Source organism: Lepidochelys kempii, chromosome 6 (genome assembly GCF_965140285.1).
Source record: "Lepidochelys kempii isolate rLepKem1 chromosome 6, rLepKem1.hap1, whole genome shotgun sequence".
Lineage (NCBI taxonomy): Eukaryota > Metazoa > Chordata > Testudines > Cheloniidae > Lepidochelys > Lepidochelys kempii.
Window position 1 is genome coordinate 886425 of NC_136385.1, and position 22410 is coordinate 908834.

At 60.2% G+C, this 22410-nt stretch overlaps 1 protein-coding gene across 2 annotated transcripts in view; it reads right to left on the reverse strand.

Moving 5' to 3' along the window:
* Positions 1–576: 576 nt before the first annotated feature.
* MMP25 (matrix metallopeptidase 25) overlaps positions 577–22410 on the reverse strand; it is a 30489-nt gene continuing 8655 nt past the window's right edge. Inside the window, exons 1-10 of one of the 2 annotated variants that reach the window (XM_073346348.2) lie at positions 17453–17868; positions 15690–15822; positions 15154–15289; positions 14710–15005; positions 14217–14390; positions 13931–14027; positions 13707–13789; positions 12768–12920; positions 1259–1519; positions 577–1059 (exon numbers count right to left, since the gene is read on the reverse strand). In XM_073346348.2, the coding sequence (XP_073202449.2) occupies positions 803–1059; positions 1259–1519; positions 12768–12920; positions 13707–13789; positions 13931–14027; positions 14217–14390; positions 14710–15005; positions 15154–15289; positions 15690–15822; positions 17453–17545 (1683 nt within the window). In that variant the 5' untranslated portion in view covers positions 17546–17868 and the 3' untranslated portion in view covers positions 577–802. Of the gene's footprint in view, positions 1060–1258; positions 1520–12767; positions 12921–13706; positions 13790–13930; positions 14028–14216; positions 14391–14709; positions 15006–15153; positions 15290–15689; positions 15823–17452; positions 17869–22410 lie in introns of those variants that run through there. The other variant, XM_078853068.1, reaches the window with a different exon arrangement.

Consider the following 22410-nt stretch of genomic DNA (forward strand, 5'->3'; position numbering starts at 1 on the left):
CTGTACCCATCCCCCTGCCACTTACTGTGCCTGAACCCCCTTTCCCCAGTGCCCCTCCCAGCAAGTGTTTCCCCCCCAGAATAAACAAAACAAAAAGACCCCCCCTGACAGAGACAGATTTTAGCACCCCAAGCCAGATCCATGGGGTATCTGGCTGGCTGGGGGCAGGGGTGTGTGTGGGGCAAGATGGATGGAGGGGTGTGTGGAGGTGGATGGGGGGGTGGATGGATGAGGGCTGGAGGGGGGGGTGTGGCTGCAGGCGTGTGGGGGGAGGGATGGATGGAAGGGTGCAGGGGGATGCAGGCAAGTGAGGGGCACATACATGGAGAGGGCGTGGGAGGGAGGGGGGGTGGGCAGCTCAGGGGGCGCACACAAACACACCCACCAGCTGGCCAAGCTATGCCATTTGCTCCCTCCCGCCTCCCCACTTGCCCCCGATCCAACCCTCTTCCCTGCCCCGATCCAGACACCAGGCAGCTGTTTCCATTGGCTTTTATTAGAAAACCCTGGGTTGGACAATTTCACGGGCTCCCCTCGATCCCCCTCCCATCGCTGCCCCCCGGCCCGGCCTTCCCATTAACCCGCGGCGCCCCTACTCCCCCCGGCTCCGGCACCCAGCAAACGGGGCAAGCGAGAAATAACTACGACAGATAGCCCCAGTGCTCCGCCGACCCACTCTCCTGTTCGCCTGGGCATGCTGCACCCTCTGGTGGCAAGAGTGGGATACTGCACACAGCTGCCCTCTGGTGCCAGCGGTGGGATACGGTAGGGCGTAAAGTGCATTGGCGCAGCATGGCAGGTGTCATTGCAGGGCCCATGCCAGAGCCAGGGTCCAAGTCAGGAAGGCCGGCAGGGGGCCTGGCAGGGCCCCACTGCAGAGACACTGGCCACCTCCAGGCTTCCCGCTCCCGCCCCGTGGCCCTGGGGCCGGAGATGCAGTGGGGGAGCCCTGGCAGTACATCCAGTCCTGGGGGGCTGACCTGGGGTACCCGCTCTCAGCCTCCACGCTGCCCCCCAGAAAGCGCCAGTACTGGGTGCCCTTGAAAAAGTACGTGCTTCCTGCAGAGGAGAGAGAGAGAGAGATGAGAACCAGGGCACTCGCTGCAGGGGTGACTTTAGATGGGTGGCCCCGCAATACCGCTCTGTGCCACAAGAGGGAGCTGGACACCAGTCAGCACAGCTCTGTGTTGGCAAAGGAGGCCCGCCTGAGAAGCAGCGTTAGCCTGGGGAACTGCCCGCCGCTGGGAATGCCACCTACCATCGTTCCAGCTGATGATGTCATCCAGCCCAGGGGGCACCCCCTTCCAGAGGGTCAGCGATCTGGGGTACCCGGGCTCCACGTTTCCGGCTCGGTCGTCGAAGCGCCAGTAGTGGGAGTTCTCGAAGAAGTAGGTCTTGCCATTGTGCCCCCAGACGAAGGCTGCCTCCACCGTGACCCCCGGGGGCAGCCCCAGGTCGGTGATGGGGTGGGGAGACCCTGGATCCACCCGGGTGTCAGTGAAGACCCAGAATTGCTGCCCTGTAGAGAGGGTGGAGAGTCAGTATGGAGGGTGGCAGAGTGGGGGGCAGGCTGGGGAGTCAAGTTGGGGGGGTTATTAGGTGCAGAAGGGCATGCTGGGGGTGGTTATGGGGTCCAGTGTTCTGTGGGGCAAGCTGGGGGGTTTGTGGGAGGTCAGGCTGTGGGGGGGTCTGACACTCTGTCTCAAAACAGCACCCTGGGAACCCCCCCTCTTCATCACTGTGATGTGAGGATGCCGGGGGTGGTACAAAGCCTGCCTTGTGAAGGATGGTTTGAAAAGTCTTGATCTGTGGCACATTAGCACCCGGTTGGGTTGTGTGAGCTGTCCCTGGGTGGGGAGTTCGGAAGTTTTTCTCCGTGTGTGTGGGACTGAAATATGTTGTGAGGTTGGGAACCCCCACAACCAGCCTTTCAGTACCGACAAAAGAGCCCCTGTCTCTGCCCAGACGGGTGTTGACGGCCCCTCAACAGGAATCTGCTCTCGCAGGGACTCCCTGGAGAGGCCATGGACCCAACAGGGGCTGCTCAAGCCCGAGTCCCCGCCAGGATCTTTCTAGCAGCTGGAAGAAAGTATAAAGGAGGGACGGAGACATCACCACTTGGCCTCTCTCCTTCCCCATCTGAACCCCTGGAAGATGGGCTGGAAGACACAGACTTTGAACTGGGGAGACTGGTCCCAGGCGGGAAGGGAATCCAGCCGGCGTATTTGTCACGGAGTCCCTGGGTGATGCTCTGGAGCTGCTCCCCATGAAGCCAGTCAGGACTCTGGGGAAGTCTCCTTTCTGTGAGCAGCCTGTCTTCAGGACACACAGCTCCCACAGCTTCCACCTTCCTGGGTCTGACCTCGGAGCATTCAGCATCCTCTGCCCCTCCGTGCGCTTCCCACAGCGAGTCCGCTCAGGCGGGGTCCTAGGGAAGCCAAAGGGTCCTGCCCCCCAACTTCGCAGTCAGACGGGACTCTCAGCCAGCCAGTAAAACAGAAGGTTTATTAGACGACAGGAACATGGTCTAAAACAGAGCTTGTAGGTGCAGAGAACAGGACCCCTCAGCTGGATCCATTTGGGGGGCAGTGAGCCAGACAACCCCGTCTGCCCTTCACTCCATGTCCCAGCCAGCCCCAAACTGAAACCCCCTCCAGCCCCTCCTCCTCTGGGCTTTGTTCCTTTCCTGGGCCAGGAGAATCATAGAATCATAGAATATCAGGGTTGGAAGGGACCCCAGAAGGTCATCTAGTCCAACCCCCTGCTCGAAGCAGGACCAATTCCCAGTTAAATCATCCCAGCCAGGGCTTTGTCAAGCCTGACCTTAAAAACCTCTAAGGAAGGAGATTCTACCACCTCCCTAGGTAACGCATTCCAGTGTTTCACCACCCTCTTAGTGAAAAAGTTTTTCCTAATATCCAATCTAAACCTCCCCCACTGCAACTTGAGACCATTACTCCTCGTTCTGTCATCTGCTACCATTGAGAACAGTCTAGAGCCATCCTCTCTGGAACCCCCTTTCAGGTAGTTGAAAGCAGCTATCAAATCCCCCCTCATTCTTCTCTTCTGCAGGCTAAACAATCCCAGCTCCCTCAGCCTCTCCTCATAAGTCATGTGTTCCAGTCCCCTAATCATTTTTGTTGCCCTTCGCTGGACTCTCTCCAATTTATCCACATCCTTCTTGTAGTGTGGGGCCCAAAACTGGACACAGGACTCCAGATGAGGCCTCACCAATGTCGAATAGAGGGGAACGATCACGTCCGTCGATCTGCTCGCTATGCCCCTACTTATACATCCCAAAATGCCATTGGCCTTCTTGGCAACAAGGGCACACTGCTGACTCATATCCAGCTTCTCGTCCACTGTCACCCCTAGGTCCTTTTCCGCAGAACTGCTGCCTAGCCATTCGGTCCCTAGTCTGTAGCTGTGCATTGGGTTCTTCCGTCCTAAGTGCAGGACCCTGCACTTATCCCTATTGAACCTCATCAGATTTCTTTTGGCCCAATCCTCCAATTTGTCTAGGTCCTTCTGTATCCTATCCCTCCCCTCCAGCATATCTACCACTCTTCCCAGTTTAGTATCATCCGCAAATTTGCTGAGAGTGCAATCCACACCATCCTCCAGATCATTTATGAAGATATTGAACAAAACCGGCCCCAGCACCGACCCTTGGGGCACTCCACTTGATACCGGCTGCCAACTAGACATGGAGCCATTGATCACTACCCGTTGAGCCCGACAATCTAGCCAACTTTCTACTCACCTTATAGTGCATTCATCCAGCCCATACTTCCTTAACTTGCTGACAAGAATACTGTGGGAGACCGTGTCAAAAGCTTTGCTAAAGTCAAGAAACAATACATCCACTGCTTTCCCTTCATCCACAGAACCAGTAATCTCATCATAAAAGGCGATTAGATTAGTCAGGCATGACCTTCCCTTGGTGAATCCATGCTGGCTGTTCCTGATCACTTTCCTCTCATGTAAGTGCTTCAGGATTGATTCTTTGAGGACCTGCTCCATGATTTTTCCAGGGACTGAGGTGAGGCTGACTGGCCTGTAGTTCCCAGGATCCTCCTTCTTCCCTTTTTTAAAGATTGGCACTACATTAGCCTTTTTCCAGTCATCCGGGACTTCCCCGGTTCGCCACGAGTTTTCAAAGATAATGGCCAATGGCTCTGCAATCACAGCCGCCAATTCCTTCAGCACTCTCGGATGCAACTCGTCCGGCCCCATGGACTTGTGCACGTCCAGCTTTTCTAAATAGTCCCTAACCACCTCTATCTCCACAGAGGGCTGGCCATCTCTTCCCCATTTTGTGATGCCCAGCGCAGCAGTCTGGGAGCTGACCTTGTTAGTGAAAACAGAGCAGGTGGTCACCTGATTCCTTTGTTCTCCAACCCTTTAGCTCTCACCTTGCAGGGGGGAAGGGCCCAGGCCATCAGTGGCCAGGAAACAGGGTGTCGGCCATTCTCTGTGTCCAGACCCCTGCACACACCTGCCCTCTAGGGCTCTGCAATGATCATACACCCTTACCCCACCACTAGATGCTTAAGAACTGCCTAGGGGAAACTGAGGCACCCCCACAATATTCGAAGGAAACATTAAGAACAGTCCCACTTCGTCACATCTCTCCCCCCTTCGAGACCGAACTGAGCAGGGTCACTTTACCCGGTGACCTGGGGAAGTTCGAAGCCACCAACGTTCCCATGGATGCCCCAGCATCTCTCCCATTCCTTGGCAGGAGTTACACCAGGCCCTTCCAGTTTCACACCCTCCCTTAGGTCGGGGGTGGTCGATAGCACTCACAGGCCGCATGTGGGAAGGTTTATGTGGCCCGTGCCCTTTGGCCACCCCAAAACCCCAGGGGGTCAAACTGGGATTGGGTCTTCTCCCCAACAAGCTGGCCAAACACAGCCACTTGGTTATAGGACTGTTTATCTTTCTTAGCAGCTTTCACTTCATCTGAGACCTTCTCAAAGCTCTCCACACTGGATCTTTCAACAGGAAAGTCAGTGGATCCATTCACAACAGAAAATTTCTGGCTGTTAGGAACTGAAACTTTCTGGATTAAATCACTTTCACCCCCTTCAGTGGCAGTCAACTGCTTGCAAAGACTCCAGGAGGATTCCTTTCCCTAGGGCTTTTCTATGCAACAATTCACCCCTCCCAGAAATTCTGCTCTTACCCTCTTCACCGAGGGCTTGCTCTAGAGGAACACTTTCCTGAGCAACAACAGACTCTTTCTGGGTCTCCCTTACATCCAGAATCACCTCTGGCCCATCCGGCGGATTCCTACACAATCCTCTTTCAGGCAAACTTACAGACTTCCTAGATAAAAGGCTAAAGCATTCTCCTTCCCTTTGCCACACACAAGTTCAGGAATCTTTTCCTTCTTGCTACAGGTTTCCACACCCTCAGTAGGTAACACGATCACACACCTTCATGCTCTCCTTGTGCCCTGGCTAGGATCTCACCCTGATTAGACAGAGTTGCTCCACCCTTTCCAACAACACACTAGCAACAGGCAAAATACAAGCACCAGAATTGTCTGGTCTCTGGGATTTTACATAGACACTAACTGGATGCGACCTAGTTACAGGGCCATTCTCCCGAGCAGACACAAACTTAGGACCCTTCCCTTCCTGGGCTTTAGCTGAATCCAGAACCAGCTCTGAGACAACTGCACGACCCTCAACCATCACAGGCTGAAAGGCCCCTTCTGTCTGCTCCACAGACCAAGAAGAGCCGGACACACTTTCTCCTTTCCCAGACACACAACTTGGGATCTCATTCCCCTTGTCCCAGCACACAAGGCTGGTCACAGACAACTGCTTGGAGATCAGGGTAGCTCCCTCCATAGGCAAGTCAATACCCCTGACACACACAGGCACGTTTCCTTCACTGTCACAATTCTCCACCCAGGTACCAGGTAAGGTCCAGGGACTCTCATCTTCCACTCTCCTCGCCTTCCCACACTGCTGACTAGACACAGCCATCAGCTCACAAGGCTGCCTGGGCTCATCCAGACTTTCCTTACCAAGCACCTTGCCACTCCCCACAGATCCCCTGCCCTGCCTGTGTCTCCCCCACTCAGCTGGGGTCTCAGCTCCCCCCGTGCTCAGCGCTGCCCTGGCTGTCCCAGTGGGGTAGGCAGGGAGCTCCCTGCTTTCCTCACTGCATCAGAGCCAGCCTGAGCCCCCTGAGCCCCCTCTCCGGTGTGCAAGGGGGGCGGGGAGCATCTCTCTGTCCCACCCAGCCCCAGGGGTCTGGTTACAGGCAGGCAGGTAGCCTGAGCCTAGCCGCTCCTCCCCCCTGCCAGCCAGGTCATCTGCATTTTCACTGACCATTTCCCTCTCCGCCGATTGGTTCCCTGGATTCAAATTCAAACCCTTGGCCATTACAGGAGCAGGGCCTGGATCCTGTCCCAAAGAGACACAGTCACCAACAACAGGGTCTCGCAGCTCGTATCCTGGAGAACCCAAACGACCAGCCAGCCCCACCCCTCCTGGGTCTGCACAGGGATCTGGGCCATAGGCAGGGCGAGGGGCTTCGTCCCTGGGACCCTCACCCAGCTCACCCAGCCCCTCAGCATCTGAGGCTGCACCACCCAGGGCCTGACACCAGTTCTCTCTGTCCCAGGATCTCGCCACCCCAGGAATGTCTCCCCATTGACCATCACCTTCCGCTCCCCCGGGGGTCCGAGGGGCCTGGCCCCAGGAAACTCCACACAGACATATAGGTTGGGGTCAGGAGTGGGAGCCTGTCCACCTCCCCACCCATCGGGCTGATGGAGTCTGTGGCCTTGGGACCCAGCAAGGGAGCTAGACACCGGGGCTTTTCCACATCCCCGCCACCCCCCTTAACCAGGGGCAGCGATTTAGTCTCGAGGCTCCCTGCGGAACTGGCACCCCGGGGTCTATCCCCACTCACCCCGGAGGGTCCCCTAGGCCTCTCCGCTCCCCCACCGCCAGTTCATGCTGCTGCTGCTTCTGCAGCTCTTTCTCGGGCTCTCGCTGTCTCTCACAGTCCTCTCGCTCTCTCAGACTCAGCTCCAATCCCGTCCATCTCCGATCCCCCGGTGGGGAACCCGATCGTGAAGACCCTCGTCTGGTCGGGGACAGGAGTCTTGGGGATGCCTGGCTCCCACTCCCGCTGCTCCCAGATCCTGCTATCGCCCCATTTGGGGTCAGGAATCTGTCCCTGAGAGCGGTCATCCTCCTCCAGCTGCACGATTAACTCTGCTTTGGTGAACTTTCCAACGCTCAACCCTCTCTTTCTGCACAGGGTTACAATGTCCTTCTTAAGGAGACGGTGACAGGCCGTCACTCCGCTCTTCCCAGGTTGTTGTGGACTCACAGGCCTGTGTGCTCTCAGCTCCCCACGGTTTCCAGGGAGAACCCCTAGTGTGCCAGCCCTTCTCGAGGTCACCCCTCTTTGCCAGGGTCGAGCTGCAGACTCCTCCGCCCCTGGGACCGCTCGCTGCAATCCCCAGGGGAACCCTGTTACTGCAAATGTCCTTCTCTCTGGTCACACACTCCCAGGGGTTAACCGCCCCTGAAACCGCTCTTCTCTGAGCCTTCAGCAGGCCTGGTCCCCGTCAATCCCCCTTCGTGTTACTGCTCCCCAGTCACTTACTGCAGGAAGCGCCGTCCACGGGGTGCAGTACATCCCACCGCTGCCACCAGTTGTCACGGAGTCCCCGGGCGATGCTCTGGAACTGCTCCCTACGAAGCCAGTCAGGACTCTGGGGCAGTTGCCTTTCTGTGAGCAGCCTGTCTGCAGGACACACAGCTCACCCAGCTTCCCCCTTCCTGGGTCTGACCTCGGAGCATTCAGCGTCCTCTGCCTCTCCGTGCGCTTCCCCCAGTGAGTCCGCCCAGGTGGGGTCCTGGGGAAGCCAGAGGGTCCTGCCCCCCAACTCCGCAGTCAGACAGGACTCTCAGCCAGCCAGTAAAACAGAGGTTTATTAGACGACAGGAACATGATCTAAAACAGAGCTTGTAGGTGCAGAGAACAGGACCCCTCAGCTGGGTCCATTTTGGGGGGCGGTGAGCCAGACAACCACGTCTGCACTTCACTCCATGTCTCCAGCCAGCCCCAAACTGAAACTCCCTCCAGCCCCTCCTCCTCTGGGCTTTGTCCCTTTCCCTGGCCAGGAGGGCACCCGATTCCTTTGTTCTCCAACCCTTTAGCTCTCACCTTGCAGGGGGGAAGGGCCAGGACATCAGGTGCCAGGAAACAGGGTGTCGGCCATTCTCTGTGTCCAGACCCCTGTACACACCTGCCCTTTAGGGCTCTGCAATGATCATACAACCTTACCCCACCACCTAGATACTTAAGAACTGCCTAGGGGAAACTGAGGCACCCCCACACTATTCAGAGGAAACATTAAGAACAGTCCCACTTCGTCACAGTATTGACAACTGTGAGCTGCCTGGACCATCCTCTAGGGTGGGAGACGACTTGAGTGAAATCTTGCTTAGTCTGTGGCATTTAGACGTCGAGTTTATTCTTACGTAACCGAGTCTGAGCTCTGCGCCTGAGCCGTCCCATCTCTTAAAAACCTGTCTTCCTGTCGTGACTAAACCTGTTTGATGTTTTACCTAGAACAGTGGTTTGGGGTTGAAATGCTCAGGGGAATCTCGGCTCCGGTTACAAAGGCTGGTGCGCGTCCCCTTTCCTCTGAGGAACTAATTAACGAGCTTGCAGTGGCCGAAGAGTCTGCAGCAGCGTCAGACGGTATATCTCTGGGGTGCAAGGCTGGGGGTTTGGCTGGTGCTGCTCTCGGGAGCATTCATGCAGTTTAGCTGGGTGTGGGTCTCCGCATTTCGGATGGCTGAGTGATCGCAGCGCCTGGAGGGGTTTGCTGCGTGTCACTGGCAGGGCGTTGTGAGAGACAGCCCAGGCTGGAGAGTTCGGGGCCCCGGCTGTCCCACAGCCCCAGGCTGCACCCCGGGGGTCCCGGCCCAGTGGGGTGAAACACACAGCTTGCACTCAGCCAGACTTGCACTTCGTACACTGGTGTGGAGATTTGAGGTGAGGCTTTGAGTGCGGTGGCTGAGACCAGCCAAGAGCCGGTTGCCAGTTGGTTATTCTCAGTTTGCTGCTTTCGGGACCAGGAAGGAGGAACAGAAAGAGACGCGCGAGGGGGAGGCCGTTTCCAGTTCAGCGCTGCACAAACCGCACGGAGGAGCAAGAACCTGAGCAAACCTGGGAGCTGCAGCAGCTGGAGGTCGGGGCTTCCCAGCGAGCCTCGAAGAAGGAAGCAGAAAAGGCCAAAGGGGAAGCCGTGCACAGCGCCGGGACGAGGGGCCCAGGAACAAGCCGAGGTGTTGGCCGGTCAGAGGCCCTGCAGCAGACAGAGGGAGTGGCACTTCACCAGGCAACAGAGCCAGGGCAGCAGGTTTGTATCAATTGTGATGGTGTCCGGAACGGGTCCAAGTCCCGCCACCCCCCCACCTGCCTAAGGCTCTGGGAAGGGGTTTGGGGTGCTGGGTGCGGGCTCTGGGAAGGGGTTTGGGGTGCTGGGTGCAGGCTCTGGGCTGGGGCAGGGGGTTGGGGTGCAGGAGGGGGTGCGGGAGGGGGTTTGCGGTGCTGGGTGCAGGCTCTGGGCAGGGGCAGGGGCAGGGGTTTGGGGTGCAGAGGTATAACAGAAAATCTGTGCAAGGGCCTTCTCTGATGAGGATAGTCTGAGGCCCTGTTTTAGGGTGACCAGATGTCCCGATTTTATAGGGACAGTCCCAATTTTTGGGTCTTTGTCTTATATAGACTCCTATTACCCCCCACCCCGTCCCGATTTTTCACATTTGCCGTCTGGTCACCCTACCCTGTTCTTAGGCTCAGGCCTCTGGCTAAGCAGCAGGGGCAGCCATAAGCTGGGACGCGAACGGTCACATCCTCACGTCCCAGACTGGTCATGCTGAAATAAGGGGCTACTGGGCTGTTAGGATACGGTCCTGTCCCGAGAGTGCTCATCACCACCAGACAAAGATAGTTAAAGAAAACTTAGGTTGACAGCACCCAGTCTGGCAAGAACTCACTTCTCAATAGTTGTGGGTGCGAAACCCTCATTCCTGTCTGGTTTATCTTTCTGGCCCCCACTTGTCTATTGCTAATCTGTCTGGTTCCCTAATTGTTTCGGTCTGCTATAGGGGTAAGTTAATTAGGGTGGTGGGATATAATTGGTTAGAGAATTATGTTACAATATGTTAGGATGGGTTAGGTAAATTTCAGTAGAATGATTGGTTAAGGTACAGCTGAGAATACTACTATATAAATTAGAGGCAAACAGGAAGTAAGTTGGGAGTCGAAAATAAGGACAAAGGAACTTGGATTTAAGCTTGCTGGAAGTTCATCCCAACAAACATTGAATTGTTTGCACCTTCGGACTTCGGGTAGAGTTGCTCTCTGTTCACACGAGAAGGACCAGGGAAGCGGGAGAGAGAAGGAATAAGCTGTCTAAGTACAGGAATGCCTCCTCACTGGTCGCTTGGGAGAGGATGCCCAGGACAGAGTGGCTGGTTCAGCATCTGTGCACGCAGCCTGGGACCTGGGAACGGTGTAACCGACCTCCTGGAGGGGAGCAGTCAGGCGGCTGACCTCTCTGGGACAGAGAAAGGGGGTGACAGAGGATACCCCGATCCAGGTCTTCAGGCTGCTGCTCCTGATAGGCTTTTGGAGAGTAACTGTGTCTCTGTAAACCACGGTGCAGCTCCCACGCCTGTGACAGCCAAGGAGTCGGGTGCAGGGAGTTTCGAGGCAGTGGTTGTCTGTGGGAATGCAAGTGACCCAGCTGGCAGAGGGGAGAAGGGCTTCCCCCGGGCTGGTAAGACACAGGAGAGATGAGGGAGAGATGCCAGGAAAAGGCACCTCTGACCAAAGAGATCACAGCCCTCTAGGGAGAGGAGCCAGCACTGGGTCCTTCCCCGCCCGTCCCCAAGAGGGGAGCTGGAATATGTGCATATGCATCACCCTGCGGTTGACAGACAGCTCCGCAGCGGGTTGGCCAACATGCAAAGTCCCCTGACCTCCTTCCCACACTACACCCTAGAGCACCACAGCCCCACGGAGAGGATCGGCTGGAGAACCCACACTGAAGGGAAGAAACCCAGGAACGGAACACACGCTGAGGTTCATGGAGGCGTTCAAAGACACGATGGGTATTGAGCAAACCACACCGTCTAAACAGAAGGCACGATCTGACCAAGACACTAGCGAAGACTGACCTGTGATCAAGAGTTTAGTTAACACGGCTACACAGATGTTCTCTAGCCGCCCAGGGAAGACACACTTACTAACTGGTGAGATCACTGGAGAGGAGCCACAACGTGTTCACAGACTTTGCAAGGGCGTCTGTGGGTAATACCACAAGGTTTAGCGATGCTTGGGAGTGGCACGGTCAGACCCTAAAGTGGACCTTGGGCCCACAGCTGCTGCATTAGTCAGTGATTCACACTCCTGCAGAGGGCGGAGGTGTGACACTCTGTGTCTTAAAACACCAGGCTGGGAACCCACTCTGTGTTCATCACTGTGATGTGAGGATGCCGGGGGTGGTACAAAGCCTGCCTTGTGAAGGATGGTTTGAAAAGTCTTGATCTGTGGCACATTAGCACCCGGTTGGGTTGTGTGAGCTGTCCCTGGGTGGGGAGTTCGGAAGTTTTTCTCCGTGTGTGTGGGACTGAAATATGTTGTGAGGTTGGGAACCCCCACAACCAGCCTTTCAGTACCGACAAAAGAGCCCCTGTCTCTGGCCAGAAGGGTGTTGACGGCCCCTCAACAGGAATCTGCTCTCGCAGGGACTCCCTGGAGAGGTCATGGACCCAACAGGGGCTGCTCAAGCCCGAGTCCCAACCAGGATCTTTCTAGCAGCTGGAAGAAAGTATAAAGGAGGGACGGAGACATCACCACTTGGCCTCTCTCCTTCCCCATCTGAACCCCTGGAAGATGGGCTGGAAGACACAGACTTTGAACTGGGGAGACTGGTCCCAGGCGGGAAGGGAATCCAGCCGGCGTATTGACAACTGTGAGCTGCCTGGACCATCCTCTAGGGTGGGAGACGACTTGAGTGACATCTTGCTTAGTCTGTGGCATTTAGACGTCGAGTTTATTCTTACGTAACCGAGTCTGAGCTCTGCGCCTGAGCCGTCCCATCTCTTAAAAACCTGTCTTCCTGTCGTGACTAAACCTGTTTGATGTTTTACCTAGAACAGTGGTTTGGGGTTGAAATGCTCAGGGGAATCTCGGCTCCGGTTACAAAGGCTGGTGCGTGTCCCCTTTCCCCTGAGGAAGTGGCGAACTCAGGGAGTCGAGCTCAGTGGCAGGCGGAATATTTCTGGGGGGCAAGGCTGGGGGGATTTGGCTGGTGCCTTTGTGTGTGATCCGTGAGTGGCTCTGGGAGCGTTCATGCCATCGAGCTGGATGTTGGGGCTCCACATGCGGACGGCTGAGTGATCGCAGCACCCGGAGGGGTTTGCTGCATGTCACTGGCAGGGCATTGTGAGGGACTGCCCAGGCTGCAGAGTTAGCGGTACCCCAGTTCCAGGCTGCACCCTGGGGATCCCGTCATGGGGGGGCGCTATGGGTGCTCATATGCAGGGCAGGTTGGGAGCTATGGGGTGCAGTGGAGCAGGCTGGGGGGGCTATAGGGTCAGGCTATGAGGGTTATGGGGTGCAGCGTTACAGTGTGGGGCAGGCTGTGCGGTCATATGGGTCAGGCTGGAGATACAAGGGGGTTGAGGTATAATGTGGGGGTCACCCCCCCTCACCAATGAAGAAGACGATCTTGCTGTCGTTACTCCGCTCATAGACGGCATCGATTGTCCCAAAATCCAGGGGGAGCCCCATCCAGAAGCGTTGGGTCTGCGCTGGCTCCAGGGAAACCAGGTTACGGGCTGGCTGCATCCTCCAGAAATGCTTCCCTGTCAGGGAAAGGGGACCCAGACATTGGGGGGGGGCAGAAATGAGCCCCCTCAACCCTCCCACTGCCCAAAGGGCTCAGAAAGCAGTGTTAGCATATGGAACTCCACGCTACATGAATTTGGACATTAAAGTGAACTTAGCCTGCGGGACACCCCTCCAGAGCAACCTCCCATTGAGGGGCTGTTATCTTGGCAAACTCTCCCCTCCCCAAGCCTCCTCCAAGAAACAGCACCCCCCCCCCCCCCCGGACTGTGATGAAATGTCCTTAATCTGCAGAACTTCCCCCCCCCAGGAAATGTACAGAGAGCTGCAAGAATGTTAACCACAAATTCGCAGCAATGTTTTTCACTTCTTGCCCCGGGAAGGTGGACTGTGACCAACAAAAAACACACACACCTGTAATTAGCCCAACTCCCCATGACGCCAAGAAATGTGCCCTAATTAGGCTGTGCAAAACCTGGGTTGTTAACCAAGAGATCAGCTTGACAGATGCCCAGAAAACAGTGTTAGCCAGTGGGAAGCCGAGCCACATCAAATTATAGCCAGATTGCCAAACTGTGCACCGCTACCCTGTGGGACTCCCCGCCTCATGAAATTATAGTGAGATTGCTACAAAAATGTGTTGTTACCCCGTGGGACTCCATGCTGCATGGGATTATAGTGAGATTGAACTGACTCCCATGCTGCCCCCTGAGAGGAGACCGGAGGGGGTGGGGGTGGCGTTAACCCACGGGACTCCCTGCCACATGAAATCAGACCACGGGGCAGGGGTGGAAGCGACTCACTCTTGAAGAAGAAAACCTCCCCGCGGATGTTGGCGATGGCGTCAAAATGGGCCTGACAGCGATCGGGGGCCAGTGGGCGGGGCCTGCGGGGACAGACAAACACAAGTGGGGTGCGCTGCATGGCCCCGGCAGGCACCGGGGAAGGAGGGAACGAGGCTCAGTGCAGTGGGGAGCGATGGGGTGAAGGAGGAGAAGGGATGTGGGGCCAGGGAGCCGATACTCACTGCCAGGTGGGTCTGTGGGGTGGCAGATCGGGGATGCGGGGCTGGGTGGGGATGGGCCGTGCCGGCGGCTCCTCTCCGGAGCGAAGTTCTCTCCTCCCTGGAGCGGGGAGAGAAGGAAGGAGTGAGCGAACGAAGGGGAAAGAACCAGCGAACCAATAAAAGGCGGAAGAACAAAGGAAGGAACGAGGCCCGGGAAGAAGGAACGAGAGAAGGAGAAAGGATCAAGGGAGGAGGAGAGGAGGACAGGGGCGGAGGGGACGGAGCAGGGCCTGGGGGGGCTGCTCACCGTACAGGGTCTGGATGCCCAGGGCGTCGTCGGGGGGCAGCTGGTAGAGGTGGGCCAGCCCCACGGGGCCCTGGTAATAGGGCATCATGATGGACTCCTTGGTGGAGGAGTGGGCCAGCCCCAGGGCGTGACCGAACTCGTGAACCGCCACGGCGAAGAGATCTGTGCCAGCACCTGGGGGGCACAGTGAAAGAGAGACACTACGCCCCCCCCGGCCCCTGCCTGGCCCACGGTGCCCCCTGCTTCCCCCCATACCATTGCCTCCCCCCACCACTACCCACCCCACGGCGTCCCCTGTCCTGCAGCAGCCCCTGCTGCCCCCCCATCCCCTACACTGTTAAGCCCCCCTTAGCACCCCCTGCCAAGCCCCCTGCTGCTCCCTGCACCACAGCACCCCCTGCTTCCCCCCCATGCCATTCCCTGCCCCACGGGGCCCCCTGAGCTGCTACCTGCCCCTTGCCCCCCCCGCCAATCCGCCCCACTCCCTGCTGACCCTGCTGCGTGGCCTGGGGGTCGTAGACCCAGGTCTCCTCATCGTCGAAGTGGGTGTCTCCGGAGATGGGGTGCTCCCCGGGGAAGAAGGCGTGGGCCAGGGTGCTGCCCGGCCCGTCGAAGGGGTACCCGTCCTCGTGGAAGGAGCGGCTGAAATCCACCAGGATGTCGGCGTCGGCGTCGGGCGCCTCGTGGAACGTCAGGGCCGACGCGTTGCCCCAGGCCTGCAGGGCGTAGAAGAGCAGGGTGCGGACTTGGTCCCGGGGCAGGCCGGAGGCCTGGGGGTAGGAGCGGACCCTGCCGGGGAAGGGGAAGGAAACGGAGGGAATGAGAAACCGGGGGGCAGAAGACGAGACAGAGGACGAGAGGCGAACAAGGGAGTGAAGGAGAAAACGGGACGGGAGAGGAGAAAACCGGGAAAAGAACCCAGGCGTCCGGCACTCACATCCAGGTCAGCTCCTTCACGGGCCAGACGCTGCCGCTGTGGGCATAACGTTTCCGCCGGCGCATCAGCTCCGAGGTGCCGATGATGTCGGGGAGGGAGCAGCGCGGCTGGTCCATCATCGCCAGGGTCCTGTCGTCTGCAGAGAGAGCAGGGATAGAACCCAGGTGTCCGGGGTCCCAGCCCCCGCTGCTCTAACCACCAGACCCCACTCCCCTCCCAGAGCTGGGGAGAGAACCCAGGAGTCCTGGCTCCCAGACCCCACCCACTAGACCCCACTCCCCTCCCAGAGCTGGGGAGAGAACCCAGGAGTCCTGGCTCCCAGACCCCACCCACTAGACCCCACTCCCCTCCCAGAGCTGGGGAGAGAACCCAGGAGTCCTGGCTCCCAGACCCCACCCACTAGACCCCACTCCCCTCCCAGAGCTGGGGAGAGAACCCAGGAGTCCTGGCTCACAGGCCCCGCCCTGCTCTAACCCACCAGCCCCCACTCCCCTCTCAGAGCCAGGGAGAGAACCCAGGCGTCCTGCCACACCTACCCAGAATCCCCGTCGCCTGCAGTCCTGCAAATTTCTGCATCATTCTGACAGCATCTTGCAGCCCCTCCTCGGTCTGGAGTCGGGCCTGCATGGGGTCTGGGGGGGGCAGGTACCCGTAGCGGGTCAGCCAGTCCTGGCGGGGGGGAGGGGACGAATAGCAAGGAAAGGGTGAGAAGCCGGGAGCTCCCAGCTACTCCAGCCCGGCCTCTCCCAGCAGGGGGCGCTGTGGGGAGGGGCGCTGTGGGGAGGGGCGCTGTGGGGAGGGGCGCTGTGGGGGGCTCTCGCTCCCTGCACCCCACTGTCTGGTCATGGGCTCAGAGCTCCCATTGTTCAGCCAGAGGAGAGCAAAGATCAAACAGACGCCCCCTGGGTTTCTCTGCCCCCCCCCATTTCCTCTGCCTCCCCCCTGCCGGCTTGCTGCTGGATGGGGGGCGGGGAAGGGAATGGGGTGAGCTACCAGGCCCAGTTGCAATGCACAGGGGGACGGGACCTAGTAGATCCCTTCCCGGGGAGAAGGAGAACTCGGGAACCCAGGAGGTGAGTGGTGCTGGGATCCAATCGATTCCCTCCCGCAAAATCCTGCCCCAAGCGGGGTCCCTTGCACCTGGAGCTGGGATCTCCTAGATCCGTCCCCGGAAGCTGGGTACAGCTGAGAGTCGATGGATCCTCCCACCAGAGACCGTTAGATCCACCCACCGGCGGCCGATGGAGCTCAAATCCACCAGATCCCTCCCAAGGTGCACACGATATGGGAACCCAGTAGATCCTTCCCATGGTGGGTGGAGGGACCGAGTGGGTCCACACTCTGCCCCGTGCCCGAGGCAGACCCAGGATCAGGAGGTTGTTGGATCCAGTTGATCCCAGCCACAGGAATGAGGAGGCAACTTGACCCCATGGAGATGAGCAAAAGCAGGATCGTGTCAATTCTCCTCACTGGGTCTGGGATCCGTTGGGGGCTTTCCTGGGGGGGGGCATGCAGGGTACAGGATCAAGTGGATCTTCCCCACAGAGCCAGGCAATAAGTGCTGGGATCCAGTTGATCCTGCCCATGATACAGATTGGATGGAGCTGATCCCCTTGACTATTTGGACACAGAGGGGATCCCACACATGGTGGGTGGAATCAAGTAGATCCCACAAGCAGCCACCCAGCGGATCACCTAGGGCAGCAAATAAACATGGGACCAGGCAGCTCCTTCTGCGGAGGCAGGTGGAAGCAGGATCGACTGGGATCTACCTCCCCGGGGTGCCCCGCAGCTGTGGGATCCAGTCGGTCCTTTCCCGGGTGACCGGCGGAAGCAGACTGGATCCCGAGGGGGATGTGGCTGCTGGGAGCGAGTCTCTCCCTGTGCAGGGTCATGGATTGGATCCTGGGGATCTGGGATCCAGTGGGTCTCTCCCAGGGTGCGGGGGGCAGGGGAGGAAGCAGCCAGGAGTTAATGGGTTTCTCGCCTCCATTCTGCCGGCGCCTGCGGTGAGGAGTAACTCGAAACCCCGGTCGATTCCCGACCCGAAGCATCAGGCAGAGAGACAGGGGTTCCCCTCCTCCACCCTACTTCCCTCCCAAAGAACCCAGGCGTCCTGGCTCCCCTCCGCCACCCTGCTGCCCTTCCAGGGGACCCAGGCGTCCTGGCTCCCCTCTGCTACGCTACTGCCCTTCCAGGGGACCCAGGCGTCCTGGCTCCCAGCCCCCCCTGCTCTGACCCACCAGACCCCACTCCCCTCCCAGAGCCAGGGAGAGAACTCAGGAGTCCGGGCACTCACCACTCCCTTGCTGAGGCGCTGGGTGCTGGGCCGGCCGGCTGGGCGGTGGGGCAGGGTGGCCAGCCCGAGCCATAGGGCCGGTAGCCACAGCATCGTACTGGCCGGGGTGTGTGTGTGTGGGGGTGTCTCTCTCCACCCCACGGGGCGCTGAGGACGTGATGCTGCCCAGCGAGCTCCTCTGCCCTATATACCAGCCCCCCCCCCGGCTCCTCCCCAGCCCCGCCCAGCCTGCATCGATCCACACACAGGAGCCCGGACTCCTGGGTTCCCTCCAAACTCCCCCCAGGCTCGGGAGTTGGGGAATTAGCTCAGCAAGTCGCAGAGCCGGCGGGGGGGGGGGAATGGGGGGGGGCGGGTCTGTTTCTTTCTCTCTCAGATCCCGACCCCAATTAGCCGCTCTGCCCCCCTGGAGGAACCCCCCCCCCCGACCTGCTGCTTTGATCCCACCCCCTTCCTTCCCCACTAATCTCCCTCTATTTCCTCCCGTCACACCCGGCTGCCCCCCACCAGCACCCGGCATGTGGGGTTCACATGGGGGGACCCACAGACCACGACCCTTGAAAGGAAAAGGGGTCCCCTCTGCATCATCTCCCCCAAACTCCAGTCACCTCCAAACACTCCAGACCCCTAGAACTGCCCCCAGCTCCCCCAAATACCCCAGCCCCCCAGATCTGCCTCCAGCCCCCCAGCTTCCCCCAAATACCCCAGCCCCCTAGAACTGCCTTCAGCCCCCCAGCTCCCCCAAATACCCCAGCACCCCAGATCTGCCTCCAGCCCCCCAGCTTCCCCTGCCCATCCCCCAATCTCCCCAATTCCTCTAGAACTTCCCACAGCCTGAGCTTACCCCAAATCCCCCCCCGACTCCCCGCATTTCCCCAGCCCCCAAATCCCCCTCACTCCCATCCCAGCCCCCCCTCCCCATCCATCCCCACACTCTGCCCCCTGGCTGGGGAGCGCACCCTAAACATGGCAGAGCCAGCGGAGGGGGGAGGGGAGCCCCCAAGCTGTCTCTGGTCCCGTCCCCCACCCCACATTCAGGCCCCTTCTGCTCGGCAATTAACCCTGGGCCGGGCAGATCAAAGGCAGGGACCCCTCCCCCACCCTTCTGCCATCCATCTCCTTCCTCAGCCCCACAGCCCCGGGGGCCGGAGACCACCAGACTGTGTCCAGCGCCGGGCGAGGGGTTCCTGTGTGCCCAGCCCCCGCCAGCTGCCCCAGCGCCGGGCGAGGGGTCCCCGTGTGCCCAGCCCCCCCCTCAGCTGCCCCAGCGCCGGGCGAGGGGTCCCCGTGTGCCCAGCTCCCCCCCAGCTGCCCCAGCACCGGGAGAGGGGTCCCCATGTGCCCAGCCCCCCACCCCATCCCAAGGGGGGGTTGTGATGAAGTGGGACTGTTCTTAATGTTTCCTCCGAATATTGTGGGGGTGCCTCAGTTTCCCCTATCAGTTCTTAAGTCTCTAGGGGGTGGGGTAAGGGTGTATGATCGTTGCAGAGCCCTAGAGGGCAGGTGTGTGCAGGGGTCTGGACACAGGGAATGGCCGACACCCTGTTTCCTGGCCACTGATGGCCTGGGCCCTTCCCCCTGCCAGGTGAGAGCTAAAGGGTTGGAGAACAAAGGAATCCGGTGACCACCTGGCCCGGGAAAGGGACAAAGCCCAGAGCAGGGGGGGCTGGGGGGAGTTTCAGTTGGGGGCTGGCTGGAGACATGGAGTGAAGGGCAGACGGGGTTGTCTGGCTCACTGCCCCCCAAAATGGACCTGGCTGAGGGGTCCCGTTCTCTGCACCTGCAAGCTCTGTGTTAGACCATGTTCCTGTCGTCTAATAAACCTCTGTTTTACTGGCTGGCTGAGAGTCACGTCTGACTGCGGAGTTGGGGGGCAGGACCCTCTGGCCCCCCCAGGACCCCGCCTGAGCGGACTCGCTGTGGGAAGCGCCCGGAGGGGCAGAGGAGGCTGAAGGCTCCGAGGTCAGAGCCAGGAAGGTGGAGCCGGGGGAGCTGTGTGTCCTGCAGACAGGCTGCTCCCCGAGAGGAGACTCCCCCAGAGTCCTGACTGGCTTCATGGGGAGCAGTTCCAGAGCATCGCCCAGGGACTCCGTGACAGGGGCCTCCCTGACTTCTCCAGCCCCAGGCCCCCATCCCCAGGGTCTAGGGAAGAAGGTTTCCCCAAGTCACAAGGCTGGAGGATGCAGGGAGCTCAGGGCCAACGGCTCCAAAGCGGTTACTGGGGATAAAAATAACCCCAGCCGGAGGCTGATGGGAACCAGTGAAAGGCAACGAGACCAGCCCCCCACCCCCAGCCTTGGAGCGAACCCAGGAGTCCTGGCTCCCAGCCCCCCCTGCTCTAACCCACCAGCTCTCACTCCCCTCTCAGAGCCGGGCAGAGAACCCAGGAGTCCTGGTTGCCAGCCCCCCCGCTCTAACCACTAGCCCCCCCCGCCCCACGGCTGGAGGGTGAAGCTGGTTCCTTGGGCTGGCCACTTGGCCGGACTCGGGTTTGCCCAACAGCTGCTTTCGCCAACACCCAAAGAACAACAGGATGTGGGGAGCTGCCTGAGTTACCCCATAACCCCGCACGACGGGGGGGGCCACGCGGGGAGTGTGGCTGTGGGGGCAGGGAGTGTGTGGGTGGGGTATCAGGAGGGAGAGGGGTATTGGGGGAGGGGTATCAGGAGGGGAGGGGTATTGGGGGAGGAGGGGTATGAGGAGGGGGTGCAGGGGTGGGGAAGGGGTATACAGGTGGGGGTGGGGTATCAGGAGGGGGAGGGGTATATAGGTGGGGAAGGGTGCGTGGGCGGGGGAGGGGTATGAGGAGGGGGAGGGGTATTGGGGAGGAGGGGTATGAGGAGGGGGGTGCAGGGGTGGGGAAGGGGTATCAGGAGGGGGAGGGGTATATAGGTGGGGGAGGGGTATCAGGAGGGGGAGGGGTATTGGGGAGGAGGGGTATGAGGAGGGGGGTGCAGGGGTGGGGAAGGGGTATCAGGAGGGGGAGGGGTATATAGGTGGGGGAGGGGTATCAGGAGGGGGAGGGGTATTGGGGAGGAGGGGTATGAAGAAGGGGTGCAGGGGTGGGGAAGGGGTATCAGGAGGGGGAGGGGTATATAGGTGGGGGTGGGGTATCAGGAGGGGGAGGGGTATTGGGGAGGAGGGGTATGAGGAAGGGGTGCAGGGGTGGGGGTGGGGTATCAGGAGGGGGAGGGGTATCAGGAGGGGAGGGGTATTGGGGGAGGAGGGGTATCAGGAGGGGGAGGGGTATTGGGGAGGAGGGGTATGAGGAAGGGGTGCAGGGGTGGGGGTGGGGTATCAGGGGGGGAGGGGTATCAGGAGGGGAGGGGTATTGGGGGAGGAGGGGTATCAGGAGGGGGAGGGGTATATAGGTGGGGGTGGGGTATCAGGAGGGGGAGGGGTATTGGGGAGGAGGGGTATACTCTGAGATAGCGCGTGTGGGGGGGTGGGGTATCAGGAGGGGAGGGGTATTGGGGAGGAGGGGTATGAGGAAGGGGTGCAGGGGTGGGGTGGGGTATCAGGAGGGGGGAGGGGTATTGGGGAGGAGGGGTATGAGGAAGGGGTGCAGGGGTGGGGGTGGGGTATCAGGAGGGGGAGGGGTATCAGGAGGGGAGGGGTATTGGGGGAGGAGGGGTATCAGGAGGGGGAGGGGTATATAGGTGGGGGTGGGGTATCAGGAGGGGGAGGGTATTGGGGGAGGAGGGGTATGAGGAAGGGGTGCAGGGGTGGGGGTGGGGTATCAGGAGGGGAGGGGTATTGGGGGAGGAGGGGTATCAGGAGGGGGAGGGGTATATAGGTGGGGGTGGGGTATCAGGAGGGGGAGGGGTATTGGGGAGGAGGGGTATGAGGAAGGGGGTGCAGGGGTGGGGGTGGGGTATCAGGAGGGGAGGGGTATTGGGGAGGAGGGGTATGAGGAAGGGGTGCAGGGGTGGGGGTGGGGTATCAGGAGGGGGAGGGGTATTGGGGAAGAGGGGTATGAGGAAGGGGTGCAGGGGTGGGGGTGGGGTATCAGGAGGGGGAGGGGTATTGGGGAAGAGGGGTATGAGGAAGGGGTGCAGGGGTGGGGGTGGGGTATCAGGAGGGGGAGGGGTATATAGGTGGAAGAGGGGTCCGGGGGAGGGGTAAGGGGGGCAGGGTATGAGGCAGGGCAGGGGCGCATGGGCGGGGGAGGGGTTTGACCCACAGCTCAGGCTGGGCCCCCCCCCCCCAGGGGTGCGTGGGGGGGATTCGAGCCGGGTGAGGCCGTCGGGACGCTTCGGGGCTCAGGGCCCGTCCCCTCCGGGGGGCTCCGGCCCCCACCCGGCCCCAGGGCGCCCCCCTCACACTTGTCCACCCCCCCCCGGCTCCCATCGATCGCTCCCCGAATGCAGCCGGTTCCCGGACGCGGACGCGGGCACCCAGGGGACCCCGCTAATGGATTGGGGGATGGGCTGGGGGGCGGCGCTGGCAGCTGGCAGGACGCGGGGGGGGGGCTGAGGCAGTTCGGGGACTGGTGGGGAGGTGGGGGGCTGGGGTCCCTGTCGGGGGGCCGGGCCGAGGGCTTTGGGGCCTTTGGGTTCGTCGGGGATTTGTGGGGGCCGGGCGCCGGTGTTCGGGGGATTGGGGCCGTGGGTTTGAGGGAGGGGGGATTGGGAGGTTTCAGGGGGGCAGGGCGAGGTGGGGGGGCAGGAGGGGGGAGAAGGGACAGGGGATCGGGGCTGGAAGCAAAGGCGCCGACTTCTGCTCCTGCCGGTGGGGGCTTGACCCCCCCCCCTCCCGGCCCCTATTCCGACTCCTTCCCCAAATCCCGCCCCAGCCCCACCTCCTCCCCCGAGCGCCCCCGGCTGCAGGGGGGGCAGAGCACCCCGGCCCCGGAGCACCCACGGAGTCGGCACCTATGGGTGGAAGGAGGGAAGGGGGGCGGGGCAGGGCGGGTGGAGGGGTGGAAGGAGGGAAGGGGGCACTCTGAGATAGCGCGT